Source organism: Elephas maximus, chromosome 11, assembly GCF_024166365.1.
Source record: "Elephas maximus indicus isolate mEleMax1 chromosome 11, mEleMax1 primary haplotype, whole genome shotgun sequence".
In the NCBI taxonomy this organism is placed as follows: domain Eukaryota; kingdom Metazoa; phylum Chordata; class Mammalia; order Proboscidea; family Elephantidae; genus Elephas; species Elephas maximus.
In genome coordinates, this window is record NC_064829.1 from 104,365,555 (window position 1) to 104,385,847 (window position 20,293).

The 20,293-nt window shown below is 52.8% G+C and overlaps 1 protein-coding gene across 3 annotated transcripts; it reads right to left on the reverse strand.

Annotated features, from left to right (window-relative positions):
* Positions 1 to 81: 81 nt before the first annotated feature.
* KLC3 (kinesin light chain 3) lies at positions 82 to 11,280 on the reverse strand. Of its 3 annotated transcripts, none has more exons than XM_049900048.1 (13): positions 11,167 to 11,280; positions 6,635 to 6,906; positions 5,576 to 5,806; positions 4,739 to 4,805; positions 3,878 to 4,097; positions 3,043 to 3,130; positions 2,861 to 2,962; positions 2,114 to 2,287; positions 1,195 to 1,285; positions 1,078 to 1,118; positions 886 to 992; positions 633 to 702; positions 82 to 169 (listed from the first exon to the last, which is right to left on the reverse strand). In XM_049900048.1, the coding sequence occupies exons 2-13, from the start codon at positions 6,890 to 6,892 to the stop codon at positions 98 to 100; spliced, it is 1,521 nt and encodes a 506-aa protein (XP_049756005.1). In that variant the 5' UTR covers positions 6,893 to 6,906; positions 11,167 to 11,280; the 3' UTR covers positions 82 to 97. The 3 variants fall into 3 exon arrangements, with proteins under 3 accessions (XP_049756005.1, XP_049756004.1, XP_049756006.1); XM_049900047.1 differs by having other exon boundaries at positions 4,739 to 4,808; XM_049900049.1 differs by lacking the exon at positions 1,078 to 1,118 and having other exon boundaries at positions 4,739 to 4,808.
* Positions 11,281 to 20,293: the final 9,013 nt, after the last annotated feature.

Sequence of the window (20,293 nt, forward strand, 5' to 3'; positions counted from 1 at the left end):
CGAGAGGAGATACTGTGAGGAGATGAGCAGGGGGCTCCCCACCACCCCCCCGCCACTCTTCTTCCTGAGACGCTGCGGCCATCGTGGCCGCTTTGTCTTAGCGAGGGCCTAGGTCCTGGGTGCTGGCGCTGAGGGTCCGCTGGGCCTCACTCAGGTGCCGGTTGGGGAACTGGGAACAGGGCATGGGACGGTTGAGGGGTGGGTGAGGGCAGGACACACTTCTGCACCACTGCCACTGTGTCTGTGCCTCTGCGTCCATGGCTACACCTTGCCCCCATGTGTCTCCACATTCACCCCCCATCTTCATGTCCACCCTATGTCTACTCCCCCGTTCCCATGGCTACGCTCCTGCTGCCAGGTCCACCCTCCTGCCCCATGACCACCTCCCTGCCCTCTAGGCCACCCCACTGCTAGTACATGGCCATATTGCTCATCCCCCTGTCCCCACACCTAGCCTCACTCCAACCTGTCCATCCCCTTGCCTCTACCCCATGTATAACCTGTCGACTCTCCTGTCTGTGGCCACTCCAACACCCAAGCTCCAAGGCTAGCCTGACTGCCCCCACCCTTCCCTCATCTCAGCCCACCAGCATGGCTACACCCCCTCCATATGACCCAGGTGTCCCTAACACCTGCACTTGAGTCCCTGCAGTCCTTGGGCCATCCACATTCAGCATGTTGAGTGACACGGCTCTCTTCATCCTGCAGAGGGGGCAGGTGGGGAAGGAGTAAATTCCAGGACTGTCCAACACCGGGTTTGATCTGTATGTGCCATAGCAGGAGATGGGAGCCATGGAAGGTTCTTGAGCAGGGGAGGAGAGGAGGGGAAGGGGCTGCAGCTTCTGCAGACATCAAGGCTCTTTGCTAACTGGATCCAGCACTCACCCAGCTGCTCCCGCCACCCCCTCGCCTCGGAGCCGGGAGACCAGCTTCTCGCTTCCCCGCCGGATGGACTCCCGGAGTTTGGAGAAAGAGCTGCTCCGACGAAGGGCCTGGGGGGTGCCGGGACACCAGTCAGTCCCCCATCCCATCCAGTCCCCATTGCCACCACAAAGCCAAAGCAAAGCCTGGCCTTACTTGTTGGTCCGCATCTTCAGCTCTGCCTGTACTGGGGGCTCCTGGGGAATGGATGGGGACATGAAGGTGGGAAGGGGGCTTAAGAAGCCTCCTGGGGGGGGAGGGGCAGGGGCTCACCGAGAGGGGCGGGCAGGTCCTCCCGGCTGAGGATTTCTTTGTACAGTTCTTCTGCTTGCTGGTACTTATTCTGTTTCAGGTAGGCTGAGGCCTAGAGAGTGGGTGATCTGGGCTCAAATCTACAAACTTACAAGACACCCTCACTCCAGCCCCCCATGCAGAATCCAGGCAAATCTTTCCCAAATACAAACCTGACCGTGTCCCTCCCCTGTTCAACAACCTGCCCTGGCTCCCCAGTACTGTTGGAAAGTTGCCCAGGCTCACTTCATGTCCCTTTGGCTGAGTTGGTTTGAATCCCAGCCCCGCCAGTTCCTGGCTGGGTGACCTAGGCCAGATAACTTACCATCTCTGAACCTGTTTCCTGCTCTACCTTAAGCTACTGGCTCAACCCGTCTGTGCCTCACTCTCCTCATCTACAAAATGGGGGCGACAGTAGCTCCTACCTCATAGGACGGGTTGTTAGAAATACATGGGATGGTTCAGGGGATGCACTAGGAAGGGATCTAGTGCGTGGTGTGAGTTCAATAAATATTTGATGTTATCAGCTGGTCTCAGCCAGTCTCTCCAGCTTCTTCTTTCCCTGGAACCTCTCTCTGGGTCACTGAAAACATGCGTGTTTTCTCACGCTTCCATGTAGAACGTTCTACAAGCTGTTCTGTGCTGAGCAGACTCCTCACCTGTCGGGCCCAACTCTAAAGCCTTGTCTTAGGGGACACCTTCTCCGAGACCCCTGTGGACATGGGGTTTCCTGGCTCTGCTGCATCCTATCGACAGTTCTTATCTTGGACCAACTCACATCAGGCCCATCCTAGCCCCTAGCATGAGTCTGCCACGCATAGGCCCTAGGGAATGCTTCTGGCAAGGGTGAGTGAGTGGGTGGAGACATTGAAGGGTATTGGATGGGTGGGTGGGTCCTCACCAGGTTGTTCTTGGTCTTGGCCACGTTGGGGTCATGGGGCCCGCCCAGGGCCTCATAGATGCTCAGGGCCCGGGCGTAGTGCTGCTCCACCTCCTCAAACTTGCCCTGGTTCTGGCAGAGCAGGGCCAGGTTGTTCAGCTGCTTGGCCACATCTGGGTGGTCGGTGCCCAGGGCCTGGGGGTCAGGATCACAAGTCATGGGGGTCACAGGAGACTGGTGGCCCACACGATGTCAGAAGTCATAATGGGTGTCCCAGGTTAGGGATTATAGAATCCAAATGGGGAGTTACATGAGGTTGGGGGCAGAAGTTGTACCATAAAATTGGGAGATTGTTGAGGTCAGAGGTCATTGTGGTTCAGAGATATGGGGTGCAGGGTTGAATTGAGGTAGATCAAGGTTGGGGGTTGCACTGGTCACAGGTTGGAAGGTCAGCGCCAGATGGGGGGCATAAGTTCTAAGGGGGTTACAGAGCCAGGAGTCATAGGATCAAACTGGGAGTTCACAGGTCAGGGGTGGTGGGTCACAGGATCAGGTGATGTAAACTCAAATTGGAGGCTCATGCTATCAAATGTGAGGGGCGCAAAAGGTCAGAGGTCATGGGAATAAATTGGGACACCAAAGGATCTGGGTCCTAGGGTGAGGTCCATGAAATGAATGCTACAGAATCAAAGCGGGAGGATCATACAGCCTCAGGGGTCATGGACCACTTGGAAAGGGGGCTTGGTGAGGGCTGGGCAGGGGCGGGACCTTCTCCCGGATCTCCAGGGCTCTCTGGCATAGGGGCTCCGCCTCCCGGTAGCGCCCGCGCTTCCCATAGAGGACTGCCAAGTTGTTGAGGGTGGCAGCCACCTGCAAGGGGAGGTCACAGGTCAGAGGTGGAAAGGTACTGCCCCACAGCCCTTCACCCCTCACTATAGCGACACACTCACCGCTGGGTGCTCAGGGCCCAGTGTCTGCTCCCGGATTTGTAGGGCATCATGGAGAAGGTCTGTGGCTTCCTTATACTTGTTCTGGTCCCTGGGGAACGGCCATGGGGGTAATGGGCTTGGCCAGGTGGATCCTGGCAGACCAAGCAAGGGCGGCACCCTCAGGGGGCCCCTTTGGGGTCTCCCCCACCTCCCCAGTCTGTCTCATTGAGTCCCTACCTCCCCAGGGGCCCCCCAGTTCTCCCCTGCTCAGGTATCTTCCCCTCATTGAAGTCTGTTCTCTGCTCTCTGATTCCTCTCTCTTGGCATCTGGTGAGGGGGGATGTGGGGCATCTGTGGAGGGGGTGGCTGTGGGGGAGCTGTGGAGGGAGGGGGCTGTGGGGTATGTGTGGAGGGAGGGAGGCTGTGGGGTGTGTGTGGAGGGAGGAGGGCTGTGGGGTGTCTGTGGAGGGAGGGGGGCTGTGGGATGTGTGTGGAGGGAGGGGGGCTGTGGGGCATGTGTGGAGGGAGGGGGGCTGTGGGGCATCTGTGGAGGGCGGGGGGCTGTGCGGGGTGTGTGGAAGGAGGTGGGCTGTGGCGTGTGTGTGGAGGGAGGGGGGCTGTGGAGTATGTGTGGAGGGAGGGGGATGTGGGGTGTGTGTGGAGGGAGGGGGGCTGTGGGGTGTGTGTGGGGGGGGCTGTGGGGTATGTGTGGAGGGAGGGGGGCAGTGGGGCGTGTGTGGAGGGGTCTCAGTTACCTCCCAGATCTCTGCTCCCCACCCTGCACAGCAGGATCCCTCCCTCCGCCCCTCTTCCACTGTGCCCCAACCTCCCTGCTCCCCCAGGGCTGCGCCCTCACCGGTACACCAGCGCCAGGATGTTGAGCATGGTGGCCACGTCTGGGTGGCAGTGGCCCGAGCTCCGCTCCAGGTCTTCCAGGGCCTGGCGGCACAGTGGCACAGCTACCTCGTAGCGGCCCTGTCCCGCGTACTGGATCACGAGGTTGTGCAGGGTCCGGAGGCGGGCCGGAATCTCATAGCCACCCTGCTGGGCTGCTGCCGCCCCTGCTGCCTCGGGACCTGGGGGTACAGGCCTGAGTCACAGCAGGCCTCCCTCCCCTACAGTCTATTCACCCCCAGGGACACGTGCACCCTGGAACTGGGGTGGCTACAGCTGCCTGGATGCCCAAATGCCCCTGAGATGGGGTCCTTGCACTGACTCAGACTGGGGTCACAGCCACCCTCCTGGTTGTAGGATGTGCCCTGGCTTGCAGCCATGCCTGGCCATGAGCTCAAGGCCACAGCCACCCTCCTGGCTTGTGGGACTGGGGCCACAACCACTCTCCTGGCCCATGGGACCAAGGTGACAACTATCCATCTTGGTTTGTGGAATCAACTTCACAGGTGCCTACCTGACCAGTGAGATGTGAACATGGCTGCCAGCCTGGCCTTTGGGACCCTTGGACCCCATGGTGGTTTCCCTGCCTCGTAAGACTGACAGAGCCACTCACCTGCTCCGTGGAACTGTGGTCATGGCTGCCCACCTGCCCTGAGGCTCTCAGTGGCCCCCTGCCTGGCCTCCCAGCCTCCAGCCTCCCCTCTGGCTATCACCCCACCCTCTAGCCCCTGCTTTATCCTCCTGACCTCCCCACCCCCTACTCAGAGCGCTGGGAGCCCCGCCCATCAAAGCTCCCCCCAGCCTCTGTCCTCCCTGCACCCACCTTTCTTCTCCTCCTCCTCACTGGGAAATAGTGAGGCCAGGCTGTCTCGGCGAGGTGGGGACTCGGGCTGCTGTGTGGAGGACAGAAAGTGGGGCGTCAGGAGGAGTGGTGGTAAGTTTCAGAGACCAGAGGTCCTGTGTCTCAGGGACTGAAGAAGGTGGTGATCATGAGCCTTGGGAGTCTCCTGGGGCTTGGGGAGGATCTGGGGGCTTTGTGGAACAGTTATGGGGGACACCTGTGGAAGTTCTGGCAGGTCTGGAGGCTGTGGGGCTCTACAAAGCGTTGGGGGTTTCTGTGAGGGTTTGAGGGACTAAAGGGCTCTGCAGAGAGTGGGGGGTTGTGGGATTCTGTGGAGGGTCATGGGATTCTTTGGGGGGCATGAGGGGGCTGTGGGGATCTGAAGAAGTTGGGGGGCTGTGTTATTCTATGGAGGGTTAGGGGTTTCTTTGGGGGCCTGGGGGGCTGTAGGGATCTGAAGAGTTTGGGGGGCTGTGTGATTTTGTAGAGGGATAGAGGTTCTTTGGGAGCCTGGGGGGGGCTGTGGGAGTCTGAAGAGGTTGGAGGTTGTGGGGCATCTGTGGAGTGTGAGGGGGTTCTTTGGGGTGCGGGGGGCTTGGGGATCTGAAGAAGTTGGGGGGCTGTGTTATTCCATGGAGGGTCAGGGGGTTCTTTGAGGGTCTGGGGGCTGTGGGGCCCTGTGGAGGTTTGGGGGGCTGTGGAACATCTGTGGAGGATCCGGGGGTTCTTTGGAGGGTCAGGGGCACTGGGGGCTCTGCAGAGGGCTGGGGGCAGCGGGGTTCCGAGGAGGGTCAGGGCGACCACAGGACCAAGCAGCACCTGGCTCTCCGAGGGTGGGTCATACTGCCTCAGTTGCCCCAGGAACTCGAGGTGGCTCTTCTCCTCCTCTAGCTGGGCCACAGCCTCCTCACTGGCCCGAAGGCGCCGCTGCGTCTCCTCCAGCTCCTCCCGCAGCCATGCGTTCTCCTGGGCCAGCCTCCGGGCCTGCGCCCGCAGCCGCTGTTTCTCGGCCTCCAGCGCGCCCACATGTGCCGACAGTGCCAGCAGCACCTGCCGGGCGGGGGTGCAGGGCCTCCCACCAGGTCAGAGCACCCTAGTTCTAACCAGACCCTTTCAGTTGTGGCTCAGGAGATGCTCAGAGGCTCAGACCCTGCCCAGGGACCCCCTGATGTCAAGTGGCCACACAAATCATATTCAGGGACACTTCACGTCCTACCCATGCAACCCCAAAGTCTCCCCAGGGCCCACAAATCTGTCATACACAAAACCCCAAAATACCAAACCCGTTGCCTTGGAGTTGATTCTGACTCATGGCGACCCCATGTATTACAGAAGAGAACTGCCCCAAAGGGTTTTCTTGGCAGGAATCTTTACAGACTCATATTCATATACTCATACGCTGTGAGTCGGAAGTGACTCGACGGCAGTGGGTTTGGTTTTTTTTTTGGAATCTTTACACAAGCAGATCACCAGGCCTTTCTTCTGCAGTACCACGGGGTGGGTTTGAACTGCTAACCTTAGATTAGCAGCTGAGCGCAAACCAATTGTGCCACCCAGGGACCTCCCCTGTCAGGCATAAGGACCCCCCCAGTGCTGCCCAGGGACCCCATCTCTGGCTTGGAGCCTCCCTCTCCATACATGGCCCCCTCCCAGACCTGCCCCTCTTCAGTGCTCCTATAGCTGGGCTTAGCCCACCCCAGGCCCGACCCTGCTACCCCACCCCCCTACCTGCACCTCCCCCACCCCAGGCCTCACACCCCCAGCCCTGCTCCCCTGTACCTGTGTCTCCACCACCCCAGGCCTAAACCCCCCCAGCCCTGCCTCCATATCTGCACCTCGCTCACCCCAGGTCTGACCCTTCCAGCCCTGCCCCCATACCTGTGCCTCGCCCAGTCCCAGTTCAATGGCCTCCAGCGAGTGGCACACCACCTGGTGCTTTTCTTCCAGCAGCTCCAAGCCGGCCGCCGGGCCCTGCCCTGCCAGAGCCTCAGCCAGGTGCCCAGCCAGGCCACGGTGCTCGGCTCGCAGCGCCTCCAGCCCCTGCACCACCTGCCGCGTCTGCTGCACCAGCTCTTCAGGATTCAGGCGCTCCGGGCCCAGCCCCATGTCGCCGGGGACCGCCACCTCCACTGACATGGCTGCTCCTGGGGCTGCCGAGATTGGGGAGTCAGTGCCAAGGCCAGGAAGGCCCCCTGTCTCCACACCTGTCCCAGCCATCAGGACCCCCCCGCCTCTAACCTCCCCCCATCCTGGCCTGCCCCCTGCCTCCACGCCCATCTCAACCGGCAGGACTTTCCCCCACCATCACGTCCTCTCCCTAACCCAGCCAGCCTCCTGCCTCCTCACCCTACCTGCCTATCCCGGCCAGCTCCCGAGCTCCACGCCCATCCCACCAGCAGAACCTCCCTGGCCCAACCTCTCCCCATCCCAGCTATCCCTCTGCCTCCATGCCCTGCTCATCCCAGCCAGTCCCTTGCCGCCACGCCCTCCCCATCCGGGACAGCTCTTATTTGGGAACATCCGAGTCCACCTGTGTTGGGGCCCTGCCCTGAGGACAACGCCCTAAACCCCACTAAGTATAACTAGCCAAGAGAGGGCAAGCAGCTGTCTCAAGGACCCCATGCCGGCCCTCAGCTGACCTGGCCAGCCCTCCCCACCCCAAGGACCCAGGAGACCCTAACCCAGAATCAGGGCTGGAAGACCAGGATGGAGGCTCACTCGTCCCTGGGCATGTGGGGCGGGGCGTGTGGAGGCGTCAGCCTCTCCATGAGCTCATTCTCACTGAGTTTTTGTTGGGAACCAGTCAGACAACTGGGGTTGGGGTGAGGAGGACAGGGCCATGAGGTTAGGGTGCTGGAAGCAGAGGAGACGCTAGGTTGGGGGTATGGTGGGGAGCCCCATATGTCAGCTCCTGGGGCATGAGGAGCTGAGGGTCCCTGAGGGAGCAGGGGCCCTGCCCTCCATCACACACAGGCCCAGCTGGCTCAGGGCGTGATGGGACACACGGGTGTCAGGCGTGACTTGTGGATGTCACACTGGCCATGTGACAGCTGAGGGTCTGAGGACCAGGTCGTAATGAGTGGGCGTCCCACATGTGGGACTTCCTGTGGGTATATATGGGTGACAAGGTCACAGGTACCTAACTTCTGGTGCTTCTGGGACCCTCTCTCACACACACACACTCCTCTCTCAGAAATACATCTCAACACACGCACAAGCACACTTCCTTCTTTCAAATACAATATACACACATACGTCTCTCAGAAATACAACTGAATACACACACACTTTCTTCTCTTCTTTCAACACAACACAACACACACACACTCCTCAGAAATACAACTCGACACGTCCTGCCCCACTGAATACCACACACACATATACACACGAGGCACAGTCCTCTTAAAAATACAATGCAACACACACACACATTTTCCTTTTAGGTTATTTTAGAACTATAACCTGATAGAACACACTAACTCATACTAACACACGCACCTATTCTCTCTGAAATAAAACACATACACTTCCCTCTTGGAAATACAACCCAACACAAAGGCACACTCTCCTCTCTGGAGTAACAGCCAACCCACACGGAAACTAACTCTCTCCTCCCCTTAGCTCCCTCGCCTCAGAAAGTATAAGCAAATCCCTCAGATTTAGACCGTCTCCTGATCTCTCTGCTTGTCCCAACGACATACACACTCCCGCACGCTCACACAGCCTGCAAGCCGCCAACTCCCCACTACCTCCGCAGCGCCTCCCAGGAGTCACTGTGAACCTGTCACCATCTTCCCCAAATGCTCCCTCACGTCCTTGCCTGGACAGCCACACACTCACACACCTACACACTGCATACCCACAGACACACACAGAGAGCTTCAAACACAAGGGAGTCCTCCCAGACTCAGTTACCCTGCCGGAAGCGGTGCCCACAGCGCAGACACCTGTGGCTGCACAGAGAAGGCAGTTCCCCGATTTTCACACCCATCCTCTCAGGTACACTTCACTGAAGCCACTGTGTCCACCATGAGCAGCCCAGGGGTTTAGCACCTCTTAGCACACTCATGATCAAGCACACTTAGACGCATACAGGAGTCCTTGGGTGGTGCAAACGGTTAGTGCACTTGGCTGCTAACAAAGGTTAGCAGTTCGAGTCCACCCAGAGATGCCTCAGAAGAAAGGCCTGGTGATTTGCTTTCAGAAAAAATCAGCCACTGAAAATTCTATGGAGCACAGTTCTGCTCTGACATACATGGGGTCTCCATGAGCCGGAATCGACTTGCCTGCAACTGGTTGGTAGATACATACAGAAAGGGCGTGAATGGAATCCTGTGGACTGTACAACCGACTGTTGATCGCCATTAACCTCAGTCTCTCTCTCCCCCTTTCATATACACACATATTGTTGTTGTTAGTTATTATCAAGTCAGTTCTGACTCACGGCGACCCCATGGGTGCAGAGAAGAAACCGCTTCATAGGGTTTTCAGGCTGTGACCTTTCAGAAGCGAATCGCCAGGCCTGCCTTCCAAGGGGCTTCTGGGTGGGCTCAAACCACCAGTCTTTCAACTAGTAGCCGAGCCTTTAACCATTTGAGCCACCGAGAGGCTCCATACATGCATATGTATATGTGTATATGTATGTGTGTGTGTGTGAGATGTGTGTGTGTGAAACCTGTGAGAGCTGGAACTCCGTGGGACTGCCCTGCTTTTCCAGGTCTTGTAAGTTTTCTGCCTTTGACAGGGTGCCGTCTTACCGCTTCTCTATCGCTCTCTATTAGTGGGAAATATTTTAGTTTTCCTTCTCTGACAGATTTCTGCCTGACACAGGCTCCATCTTTCACAGGTGTTACTGTGTGTGTGTATATATATATATATAAAATCTCATACCTCACACACAAGCCATAGTGGAACTCACAATCACACAAGCTCATCAACAGTCATCCCAACAACCACAACCATTATTCACACAATTTTGCCATCAGACACAACCTCCCCCAAGGTCACACGCCACCTCAGCCAGTCTGACCACCCAGCCCTCCCACAGTCACACAAGGCTCGGGCAGCCTCCTAACACACACCATCTCCCAGGCTCCTCCATTCCCAGAGCAGCGGACCCCTTTCATCTGCACAGTCTCCTGTGCAGAGGCACGTCGTGACAGGATGAGATCCACAGTCACCTCACACATCGACCCGGACACACACGCCCTCTTCTTCTCTGTCATCCCACAGAATGGCTGGGGGATAATCCCAGGCACACATCACTCGGACATCCCTTCCTCCAGCGCCCTTCTCCTACACTCAACCAGCCCCCCATAACAGGCAAGCTTTCACTGCACGTCCCGCCTGGTCAGAGCAGCTCAGCCAGTCACGGTCAACCCCCTCAGTCCCTCTCTAAAGTCGTGGCCTCACACCCACCTCCCCAGCACACATCCCAGCTCCCTGACACAGTCACACAGCCACATGCACCCTCACAGAGGCACACAGAGTCAACTGCAGGCACGTTATCACTCACGCAGTCCTATGGACACACGCACACACCATGGCTCAGGCAGAAAGGTAACCACAGCTACGCTCTTGATCACACACATAAGCCTAGAAACAGTTGGACTCCCCATTATACGCACAGCTTCATGCAGGGACACACAACCACTAGCTGCCAATGGTCTCCTAAGTCTCATATCTTTTGTCCTGACGTAAAGTCCCAGAAACAGCCCAACTCTCCCACACACACATCATCCACAAGCAGAAAGTTGGCCACAGTCACACAACCTTGCAATCACATACACAAAGTCCTGCAAACAATCCAACTCACAGGTGCACACAGTCAAAAGCTTGCTCACTTTTTCACCTCGCTGACACTGCCCCACACACAGGCCCTTAGGTCCCTCACGGAGTGACACACAGAGACCAGCACCCTTTCACATCCATACCCACAGCCTTACACCATCACACACACTCGTACACACCAGAGCCTCTCACACCATCCCTCACACACACACACACACACGCACGCATACACGCAGGTAGGCAGGGAGGAGGTTCCCATCATACTCCCCCCACCGCGTACGCTTACCCCTGGCCGCCGGCCCAGCCCCGCACCCCGTACCCCGCACCCAGGGATCCCTCCCTCCCTGCGCCCGTCACAAGGGCCCCCTTCCTCCCCCCTCCCCCAGGCCCCGCCCCGTCCTCGCTCCTGTTTACCTACGCGCGGGAGAGGGGGCGCGGCCCCAGCGAGGCCCCCAGATCCCCGGGAACCCCGGCCTGGAAAGGGGGCGCCCAGGGGCCCCAAGGCCCTTCCTGGTGGCCAGGTGAGCGGGCCCAGGGGTACTCCTGGCCCGAGGCTCCTCCCTCGGCCCCCGCCCCCATCACCTGGCCCCTGGGACCCCTGGCCGGTCCCTGGGGCTTACCTGACCTCGGAGGCTCCGGCACCAGCTACGCCGCCCCGCTCCCCGACCACCCCCAGCCCGGCCGCTCGGAGCTGATCCCAGAGTCTCGGGCCACAGGCTGCGCCTCCGGGGGCGGGGCGGCCAAGGGGCCCCGCCCACACAGGTGAGCCGGCCCCGCCCCTCGCCGCGGAAAGCCTCCGGCCGAGGCCTGGCGGCGGGAGTCGAGGAACCTCTGCTGCCCGGCCCAGGGCCTCTAAGGTGCGTCGAATCTAAGGATGATTCCAGCACCTGGTGGCCTGGAAACCGGAGTCGCGGCAGAGCTCGAGTCCTGGAAACTTGGAATCTTGGAAACTTTGGATCCCAAAACCATGGCCCTCTTGCTATGCCAACCTCGAGAGCTTGGTCTCTCTTCCTACAGATCTTCCTACAGATCTCGTCGTCATCAGGGCTCTTCCCAAAGGCTGCCTCCTCCGAGAGGACTTCCCTGACCACCGCATCTAAATTACACCCTCCATCAAGATACTAGCTCATTTCCCTGCTTGATTTTGTTCAGAAAATATTTCAGGGGCTAAAAATGATTTTATATTATATGTTGTATCACATATTGGAGCTCTAGTGGCCTAGTTGTTAAGAACTCGGCTGCTAACCAAAAGATCGGCAGTTCAAATCCACCAGCCGCTCTTTGGAAACCCTATGGGGCAGTTCTACTCTATCCTGTAGGGTCGCTATGAGTCGGGATTGACTCGACAGCGATGGGTGTGGGTATCACATATCATAATTCTATTATGTTATTATAGCATATTACATTCATTTATATTATTTTAATCTGGGGATCTGTTCATGTAAAGATTACAGCCAAGAAAACCCTAAGGGGCTGTTCTACTGTGTCACATGGGATTGCTGTGAGTAGGAATCAGCTGGACCGCACATGACAACACCATGTTGTTGTAAGTTGCCCTCAAGTTGATTCCGACTCATGGAGACCCCAGGTGTGCAGAGTAAAACTGCTCCATAGGGTTTTCACAGCTGTGACCTTTCAGAAACAGACTGCCAGGCCTGTTTTCCAAGGTGCCTCCTAGTGGGTTTGAACCACCAACCTTTTGGCTAGAAGTCCAGCTCTTGCTTAACCTTTGCACCACCCAGAGGCTCCCTTATATATACCACATTACATTATTAGAGAAGCAAGGTTATGGGATGACTAAGAATGTGGGCTCTGGATTCAAATTCTGATTCCAATACTTACTGGCTGTGCAGGCCTTGAGCAAGTAATTTAACGTCTCTGTGCCTCTGTTTCCTAATCTGTAAAATGGGCATTGTCAAAGAGTTATTGCAAGGATCGAATGAGTTAGTATATGAACAGTACTTCTATCAGGGCCTGGAACATAGGAAGCGCTTAGTAGTTGTTAGCTATTGACTGAATAATATTATCTTCTTGATTCCGTTTTCCCCACTAGCATGTCCTGGTTTACGGCAGTGGGTTAGTGGGTTAGCACGTCTTGAGAGCAGGGCTCTGTATTGTCAGCACTGTGTCTTTAGCACTAGAACACAGCCTGGCTCATGGTAGGCGCTCAATAAATATTCGTTGAGTGACTGAAGGACCAAGTCCTAGAATCGTAAAATGGTCAAAGCTGGACACACAAGACTCAAACCTCATAGAACTTGGTTCAACGCAAGCTTTTTCAAACTCCGGCAGTACGCTGATCACTGCATTTGACAAGGCTTCCACCAGAGGGCGCTGCGGGCCTGTGGACCCGGCCTAGACTCCAGCGCAGCCCTGCATCCTCCCTCACCAAAACCAAAAAAACCAAACCCGTTGTGGTGGAGTCTACTCACAGCGACCCTACAGGACGGAGTAGAGCTGCCCCGTAGGGCTTCCAAGGAGCAGCTGGTGGATTCGAACCGCTGACCTTTATGGTTAGCAGCTGAGCTCTTAACCACTGCGCCATCAGGGCTCCTCCTCCCTCACAGCTGCAGTTAACCCGCCCCTGCTCCCTGTTCCCCGAGTCCCAGGGCAGATGTCCTCCCTAATCCTCACCTTCTCCTCTAGTCAGGCTAGGTCAGGCGCCCCCTCAAGGTTCCTGCAGCCTCCTGGCTCCCCCTTCCCAGCCCCACCCACTCCAGATCGGCAAAGTCTGGGGACAGGTCGGTTTCCGCGAGTGGACTGTGAGCCCCAGGAGGGGAAGACAAGGTAGCAGTCACGCTGTGTCCCAGCATCACCCAGCACAGGCTGAGCACAGAGAAGCAACTGGAGAGAATGGGCGTTGACTGAATGATTGAAAAGAAAATCAAATGCACCCTCTCTGATTCCTCCAGGCAATTCTAGGGAACCGGGTTGAAGGCGGCAGCTGAGCCCCTCCCTCATCGTTTTGGCCTCAGAACATTGAATCTGCCACGGACTTACCAGGAGGCAGGGCAGCCGGACAGGAGCCAGGAGGCCAGGCACCAAATTCCAGTTCTGCCATTCAATCGGTGTGTGATCCCTGAGCCAGGAACTAACCTCTCTGGGCCTCAAGTTCCCCATCTGTAACCTAGTTTGTCAGGCTGGTGTGACGATTAGAGAGTAATTTCTGCAAAAAGCCTAGGACACCATCTAAGATACAACTATTGGTCTCTACTCATCTGGAGCAAAAGAGGAAGAAGGAAACCAAAGACTTAAAGAAGAAACTAGTCTATAGGAAAAATAGTCTACACAAACCGCAGCCTCATCTACTCTGAGACCAGAACTAGACGGTGCCCGGCTACCACCACCAAATGTCCTAGTCAAAGCCACAATAGGTGGACCCTGCTAGAATGGGGGAAACCCTGGTGGCATAGTGGTTAAGTGCTACAGCTGCTAACCAAAAAGTCAGTAGTTCAAATCCACCAGGCGCTCCTTGGAAACCCTGTGTGGCAGTTCTGCTCAGTCCTACAGTGTTGCTATGAGTCAGAATCTACTCGACAGCAATGGGTTTGGTTGGTTTTGGGACAGAATGGGAGAAAAATGTGGAACACAGCCTCAAGTTCCTAAAAAAAAAAAAAAAAACAGACCTACTGAACTGGTTGAGACTCTCTTAGACTATTGCCCTGAGATACTCCAAACCTTGAACTGAAACTAACCCCTGAGGTCACCTTGCAGCTAAATTAACAAACTGGCTCAGAAAATAATGAAATTTTCACCCGTAAATTCTCCTTAAAAAAAAAAAAAAAAAACATGATACCAGTCAACAATCACTTTAAAACAAAGATGAGAACATTAAAAAACAAACAAACCCTTGCCATCGAGTCCATTCCCAGTCAACGTAGAACTGCCCCATAGAGTTTCCAAGGAGCGCCTGGTAGATTTGAACTGCTGACCTTTTGGTTAGCAGCGATAGCACTTAACCACTACATCACCGGGGTTTCATAAGGGGGCAGGAAAACTAGATTAATGGAAATAGAACAACCAGAATGGAAATCATGAGACCATTCACGCATTGCGAAGAAATATAATCAATGTCCCTGAACAATTTGTGTAGAAATTGTTAAACAGGAACCTAAACTGCTATATGAACCTTCATGGAAAATACAGTAAAAAAAAAAAAAAAAGCTTAGGACAGGGTGGTACATGGTATACACTATGTATAAGAATGGAGGTGGGTGGTGGAAGGAGTCGGAGTCAAGTAGACCTGAGTTCAGATCCTGGTCTTGCCATTTCCTTTTCATGTGACCTAAAGCAAGCTGTGACCTTTTTCTGACCTCTCTTTTCCTCATTTGTAAAACGGGGATGGTTATGCTCACCACCCAGCATTTTTTATATTAGCTAAGTGTGAGCTAAGGTGACCATTTCTCTAGGCCTGCCCTGCGCCAAGCACCTTTGCACCACACCAACAAGTGCTGGTGTTTCTGAGTTCTTACTGGAGTCAGGCCCTGTGCCAAGCCCTGTACTCAGAGGAACTCCATTAATCCTCACACCAAACCCACCAGGTAGGTGCTAGGACTATCCTCACTCCACAGAGGCACAGAGAGGTTAAGTGACACGTCCAACGTCACACAACCAAGAAGTACCAGAGCCATCGAACCCGGACAGCTGCCCCCTGAGATGGGGACAATTATCAGTTCCATTCAAAGAAAAGAAAACTGCAGCACAGAGAGGAGAAATCGCTTGCCCAAGATCACAACCAAGAAGGCACTCAATAAATAGCCCATGTTATTCCTTCAGGCCTCAGTTTGCCATCTCAGGAGAATGGATGGATGAGGTGGGGCTTTTCTATTTTCATCTCTTGGCCACAGTTTTTTAAAAACTCTATTTTTTTTCCCCTTTCATTTGAAAATTAACCCTGATCCATTGCTGGTGGGACTGTAAAACGGTGCGGCTACCATGGAAAACAGTTTGGCGTTTCCTCAAAAATTCGAACATAGAATTACCATATGACCCAGCAATTGCAATCCTAAATATATACTCAAAAGTGAAGGCAGGAACGCAAACAGAAACCTGTACACCAATGTTCATTGCGGCACTTTTCACAATACCCAACAGGTGGAAATAACCGAAATGTCCATCCACAGATGAATGGAGAAACAAAATTCGGCACATACACACACCATGGGATATCATGCAGCCACAAAGAGAAGCCAAGTCCTGCTGCATGCCACGGCATAGGTGAACGCTGAAAACATCACGCTGAGTGAAATAAGTCAGTCGAAAAAGGACAGATACTCTATGATCTCACTTGCGTGAGATAAGCGAATATATAGAAACTAAAGATTATTAGTGGTTACCAGGGGTGGGAGGAAGGGGAAAAGCGGAAGTTTTTGTTTAGGGAGCTTTGAGTTTATGTTCATGGTGGCTGAATTTTTTTTTTTTTTTAATTTTTATTGAGCTTCAAGTGAACGTTTACAAATCAAGTCAGACTGTCACATGTAAGTTTATATACACCTTACTCCATACTCCCACTTACTCTCCCCCTAATGAGTCAGCCCTTCCAGTCTCTCCTTTCGTTTGTCAGCTTCCAACTCTCTCTACCCTCCCATCCCCCCCCCAGACAGGAGATGCCAACACTGTCTCAAGTGTCCACCTGATATCATTAGCTCACTCTTCATCAGCATCTCTCTCCTACCCACTGTCCAGTCACTTCCATGTCTGATGAGTTGTCTTCGGGGATGGTTCCTGTCCTGGGCCAACAGAAGGTTTGGGGACCATGACCGCCAGGATTCTTCTAGTCTCAGTCAGACTTAAGTCTGGTCTTTTTATGAGAATTTGGGGTCTGCATCACACTGATCTCCTGCTCCCTCAGGGGTTCTCTGTTGTGCTCCCTGTCAGGGCAGTCGTCGGCTGTGGCCGGGCACCAACTAGTTCTTCTGGTCTCAGGATGATGTAAGTCTCTGGTTCATGTGGCCCTTTCTGTCTCTTGGGCTCATAGTTATCGTGTGACCTTGGTGTTCTTCATTCTCCTTTGATCCAGGTGGGTTGAGACCAATTGATGCATCTTAGATGGCCGCTAGTTAGCATTTAAGACCCCAGACGGGTGGCTGAATATTTTGGAAAAGGATAGGGAGAACGGTGGCACAACATGAAAAATGCAATCCACGTCATTGAATTGAACTGAATCGTAAATGTATTGGTGAATGTTTTGGTGTACCTATTTTCACCAAAATAAAGTAAAAAATTAACGCACTCCCAGAAAAAAAGTATTCACAGAGAATACAGAATATAAGAATAAACCCCAAAACCTGTTGCCATCGAGTCGATTTCAACTCATAGGGACCCTATAGGACAGAGTAGAATGGCACCCTAAGGTTTCCAAGAGTCCCTGGTGGATTCGAACTGCCGACCTTTTGGTTAGCAGCCGTAGCTGTTAACCACTATGTCACCAGGATTTCCAATATAAGAATAGTGCATGAAGAGTCTTCGTCTCACCTCGATCCCTATGCATCCTCCCCAGAAGCAAACATGATTACTGCTTTCTAATATAGCCTTCCAGAGATGTTCCATGGGTGGGACTGTCTGTGGCTGTATGAGTGTGTATACCTATTTAAAAACAAACAACCTATCCATGGAGGTAGACTGAATGATTGGCCTTGACTTTGGCTTTGGCTGTGTGACAGCTGTGCCAGTTCTGAGCTTAGGTTTTAGGTGGCCTCACACATTTCTTCTTGTGCCATGACATCACTATGGAAAGAGTTTCTGAGTGGCTGCTCCGCCTTCAGCCCATAACACACATGGAGTGAAGAGTCCCTCTGGGCCCAGCCCAGATCAGCCAACCCTCAGCCAGCCCCACATCGTAAGCATAAATGTTTGCTATATTAAAGCCAGAGGCCTGGTGGCACAGTGATTAAGAGCTCGGCTGCTAACCAGAATGTTCGCAGTTCGAATCCAACAGCTGCTCCTTGGAAACCCTATGGGGCAGTTCTACTCTGTCCTATAGGGTTGCTATGAGGTGGAACTGACTTGATGGCAATGTTTTTTTTCTTTTTTTTTGGTTTATTTTAAAGCCACTGAATTTTAGAGCGGTGTGTTCCACAGTTCATGGTAATGTTGTTGTCGTTAGGTGACGTCAAGTCAGTCCTGACTCATAGCGACCCTATGTACAACAGAACGAAACACTGCCTGGTCCTGTGCCATCCTCATGATCGTTGTTATGCTTGAGCCCACTGTTCCAACCACTGTGTCAACCCATCTCGTTGAGGGTCTTCCTCTTTTTCTCTGATCCTCTACTTTACCAGGCATGATGTCCTTCTCCAGGGACTGATCCCTGCTGATAACATGTCCAAAGTATGTGAGACATAGTTTTTCCCTCCTTGCTTCTAAGGAGCATTCTGTTTATTTTTTTTTATTATTATTATTGTGCTTTAAGTGAAAGTTTACAAATCAAGTCAGTCTCTCATACAAAAATTTATACACACCTTGCTATATACTCCTAGTTACTCTCCCCCTAATGAGACAGCACACTCCTTTCTCTCCACCCTGTATTCCCCGTGTCCATTCAGCCAGCTTCTGACCCCCTCTGCCTTCTAATCTCTCCTCCAGACAGGAGCTGCCCACATAGTCTCACGTGTCTGCTTAAGCCAAGAAGCTCACGCCTCACCAGTATCATTTTCTACCTTATAGTCCAGTCCAATCCCTGTCTGAAGAGTTGGCTTTGGGAATAGTTCCAGTTTTGGGTTAACATAAGGTCTGGAGAACATGACCTCTGGGGTCCTTCTAGTCTCAGTCAGACCATTAATTCTGGTCTTTTTGCGAGACTTTGAGGTTTGCATCCCACTGCTCTCTTGCTCCCTCAGGGGTTCTCTGTTGTGTTCCCTGTCAGGGCAGTGATCAGTTGTAGCCGGGCACCATCTAGTTCTTCTGGTCTCAGGCTGATGTACTCTGATTTATGTGGCCCTTTCTGCTAAGGAGCATTCTGGCTGTACTTCTTTCAAGACAGATTTGTTCTTTCTTTTGACACTCCATGGTATAGCCAACATTCTTCTCCAACACCACAATTCGAAGGGATCAATTCTTCTTTGGTCTTCTTTATTCATTGTCCAGCTTTGCATGTACATGCAGCAATTGAAAACATCATGGCTTGGGTCAGGTGCACCTTAGTCTTCAACATCTTTGATTTTTAACACTTTAGAGAGGTCTTTTGCAGCAGATTTGCCCAAAGCAATGCATCTTTCGATTTCTTGACTGCTGCTTCCATGGGTGTTGATTGTGGATCCAAGTAAAATAAAATAAAATCCTTGACAACTTTAGTTTTTTCTCCATTTATTACGATGTTGCTTATTGGTCCAGTTGTGAGGATTTTTGTTTTCTTTGCGTTGAGGTGTAATCCATTCTGAATGAAGGCGGTGGTCTTTGATCTTCATCAGTAAGTACTTCAAGTCCTTTTCACTTTCAGCAAGCAAGGTTGTGTCATCTGCATGATGCAGGTTGTTAATGAGTCTTCCTCCAGTCCTGATGCCCAGTTCCTCTTCATATTGTCCACCTTCTCGGATTATTTGCTCAGCATACAGACTGAATAGCTATAGTGAAAGGATACAACCCTGACACACACCTTTCCTGACTTTAAACCACACAGTATCCCTTTTTCTGTTCAAATGACTGCCTCTTGATCTGTGTACAGGTTCCTCATCGGCACAATTAAGTGTTCTGGAATTCCCATTCTCCGCAATGTTATCCATAATTTGATATGATCCACACTGTCAAATGCCAATATGGCATTACTTAGAAATGTATCTTGGCAATCATTCCAAATAAGCATATGTTGTTGTTGTTGTTTTTGTTAGATGCTGTCAAGTCGGCCCCTGACTCATGGAAATCCTATGAACAATGGAACAAAATGCTGCCTGGTCCTGTGCCATCCCTATGACTGATTGCAGATTGGACCATTGTGATCTGTAGAGTTTTCACTGACTGATTTTCAGAAGTAGGTTGCCAGGCCTTTCTTCCTAGTCTGTCTTAGTCTGGAAGCATCGCTGAAACACGTTCAACATATTAGTAACACACAAGCCTCCACTGACAGACAGGTGGTGGCTGCGTGTGAAGTGTGTTGGCCAGGAATCAAACCTGGGTCTCCTGCATGGAAGGCGAGAATTCTACCACTGAACGACCAATGCCCCACAGTATATGTATGTAGATTAACTTTATTTTTTTTAGCAGTTGCATAGTATTCCATCAGTGAATGTCTCATCATGTATCAATAAAAATACTCTTTCAAAAAAGTGATTCTTAGGGCAAAGAAGAAATCATAACAGAAATAGAAAATATTTAGAACAGATCTATAATGAAACTACTACATAACAAATCTGTTAAAGAGTGATCTATTGCTACATGTGACAATATGAATGAATCTCAAGAGACATAATGTTGAGAAAAATAAATCAGACACAAGACAAGACATTCTGTACGATTCTGCTGTTGTTGTTAGCTGCCATCGAGTCGGTTCTGACTCATAGAGACCCTATGCACAACAGAACAAAACACTGCCCTGTTCTGCTCCATCCTTACAATCGTTGTTATGCTTGAGTTCATTGTTGTAGCCGCTGTGTCAGTCTACCTCGTTGAGGGTCTTTAACGAGAATGATTCTACTTATATCAAATTCAACGATTGATATATTCAACAATGTCAATAATTGGATGATACCAATAATTGAAACTCAGTAATTGGTGTTGGAATTCAGGGTAGTGTTACTGTGGAGGGGAGAGGGG

Bases quoted from the DNA above. Each gene is read 5' to 3' on its own strand.
- KLC3 (XM_049900047.1), bottom strand. From the start codon at position 6,892: ATGTCAGTGGAGGTGGCGGTCCCCGGCGACATGGGGCTGGGCCCGGAG. The intron at 5,807-6,634 runs GTATGGGGGCAG...CCCGCCCGGCAG, and splicing joins TGGGACTGGGCGAGGCACAG to GTGCTGCTGGCACTGTCGGC. The intron at 993-1,077 runs GTAAGGCCAGGC...GGCACCCCCCAG, and splicing joins CTGAAGATGCGGACCAACAA to GCCCTTCGTCGGAGCAGCTC.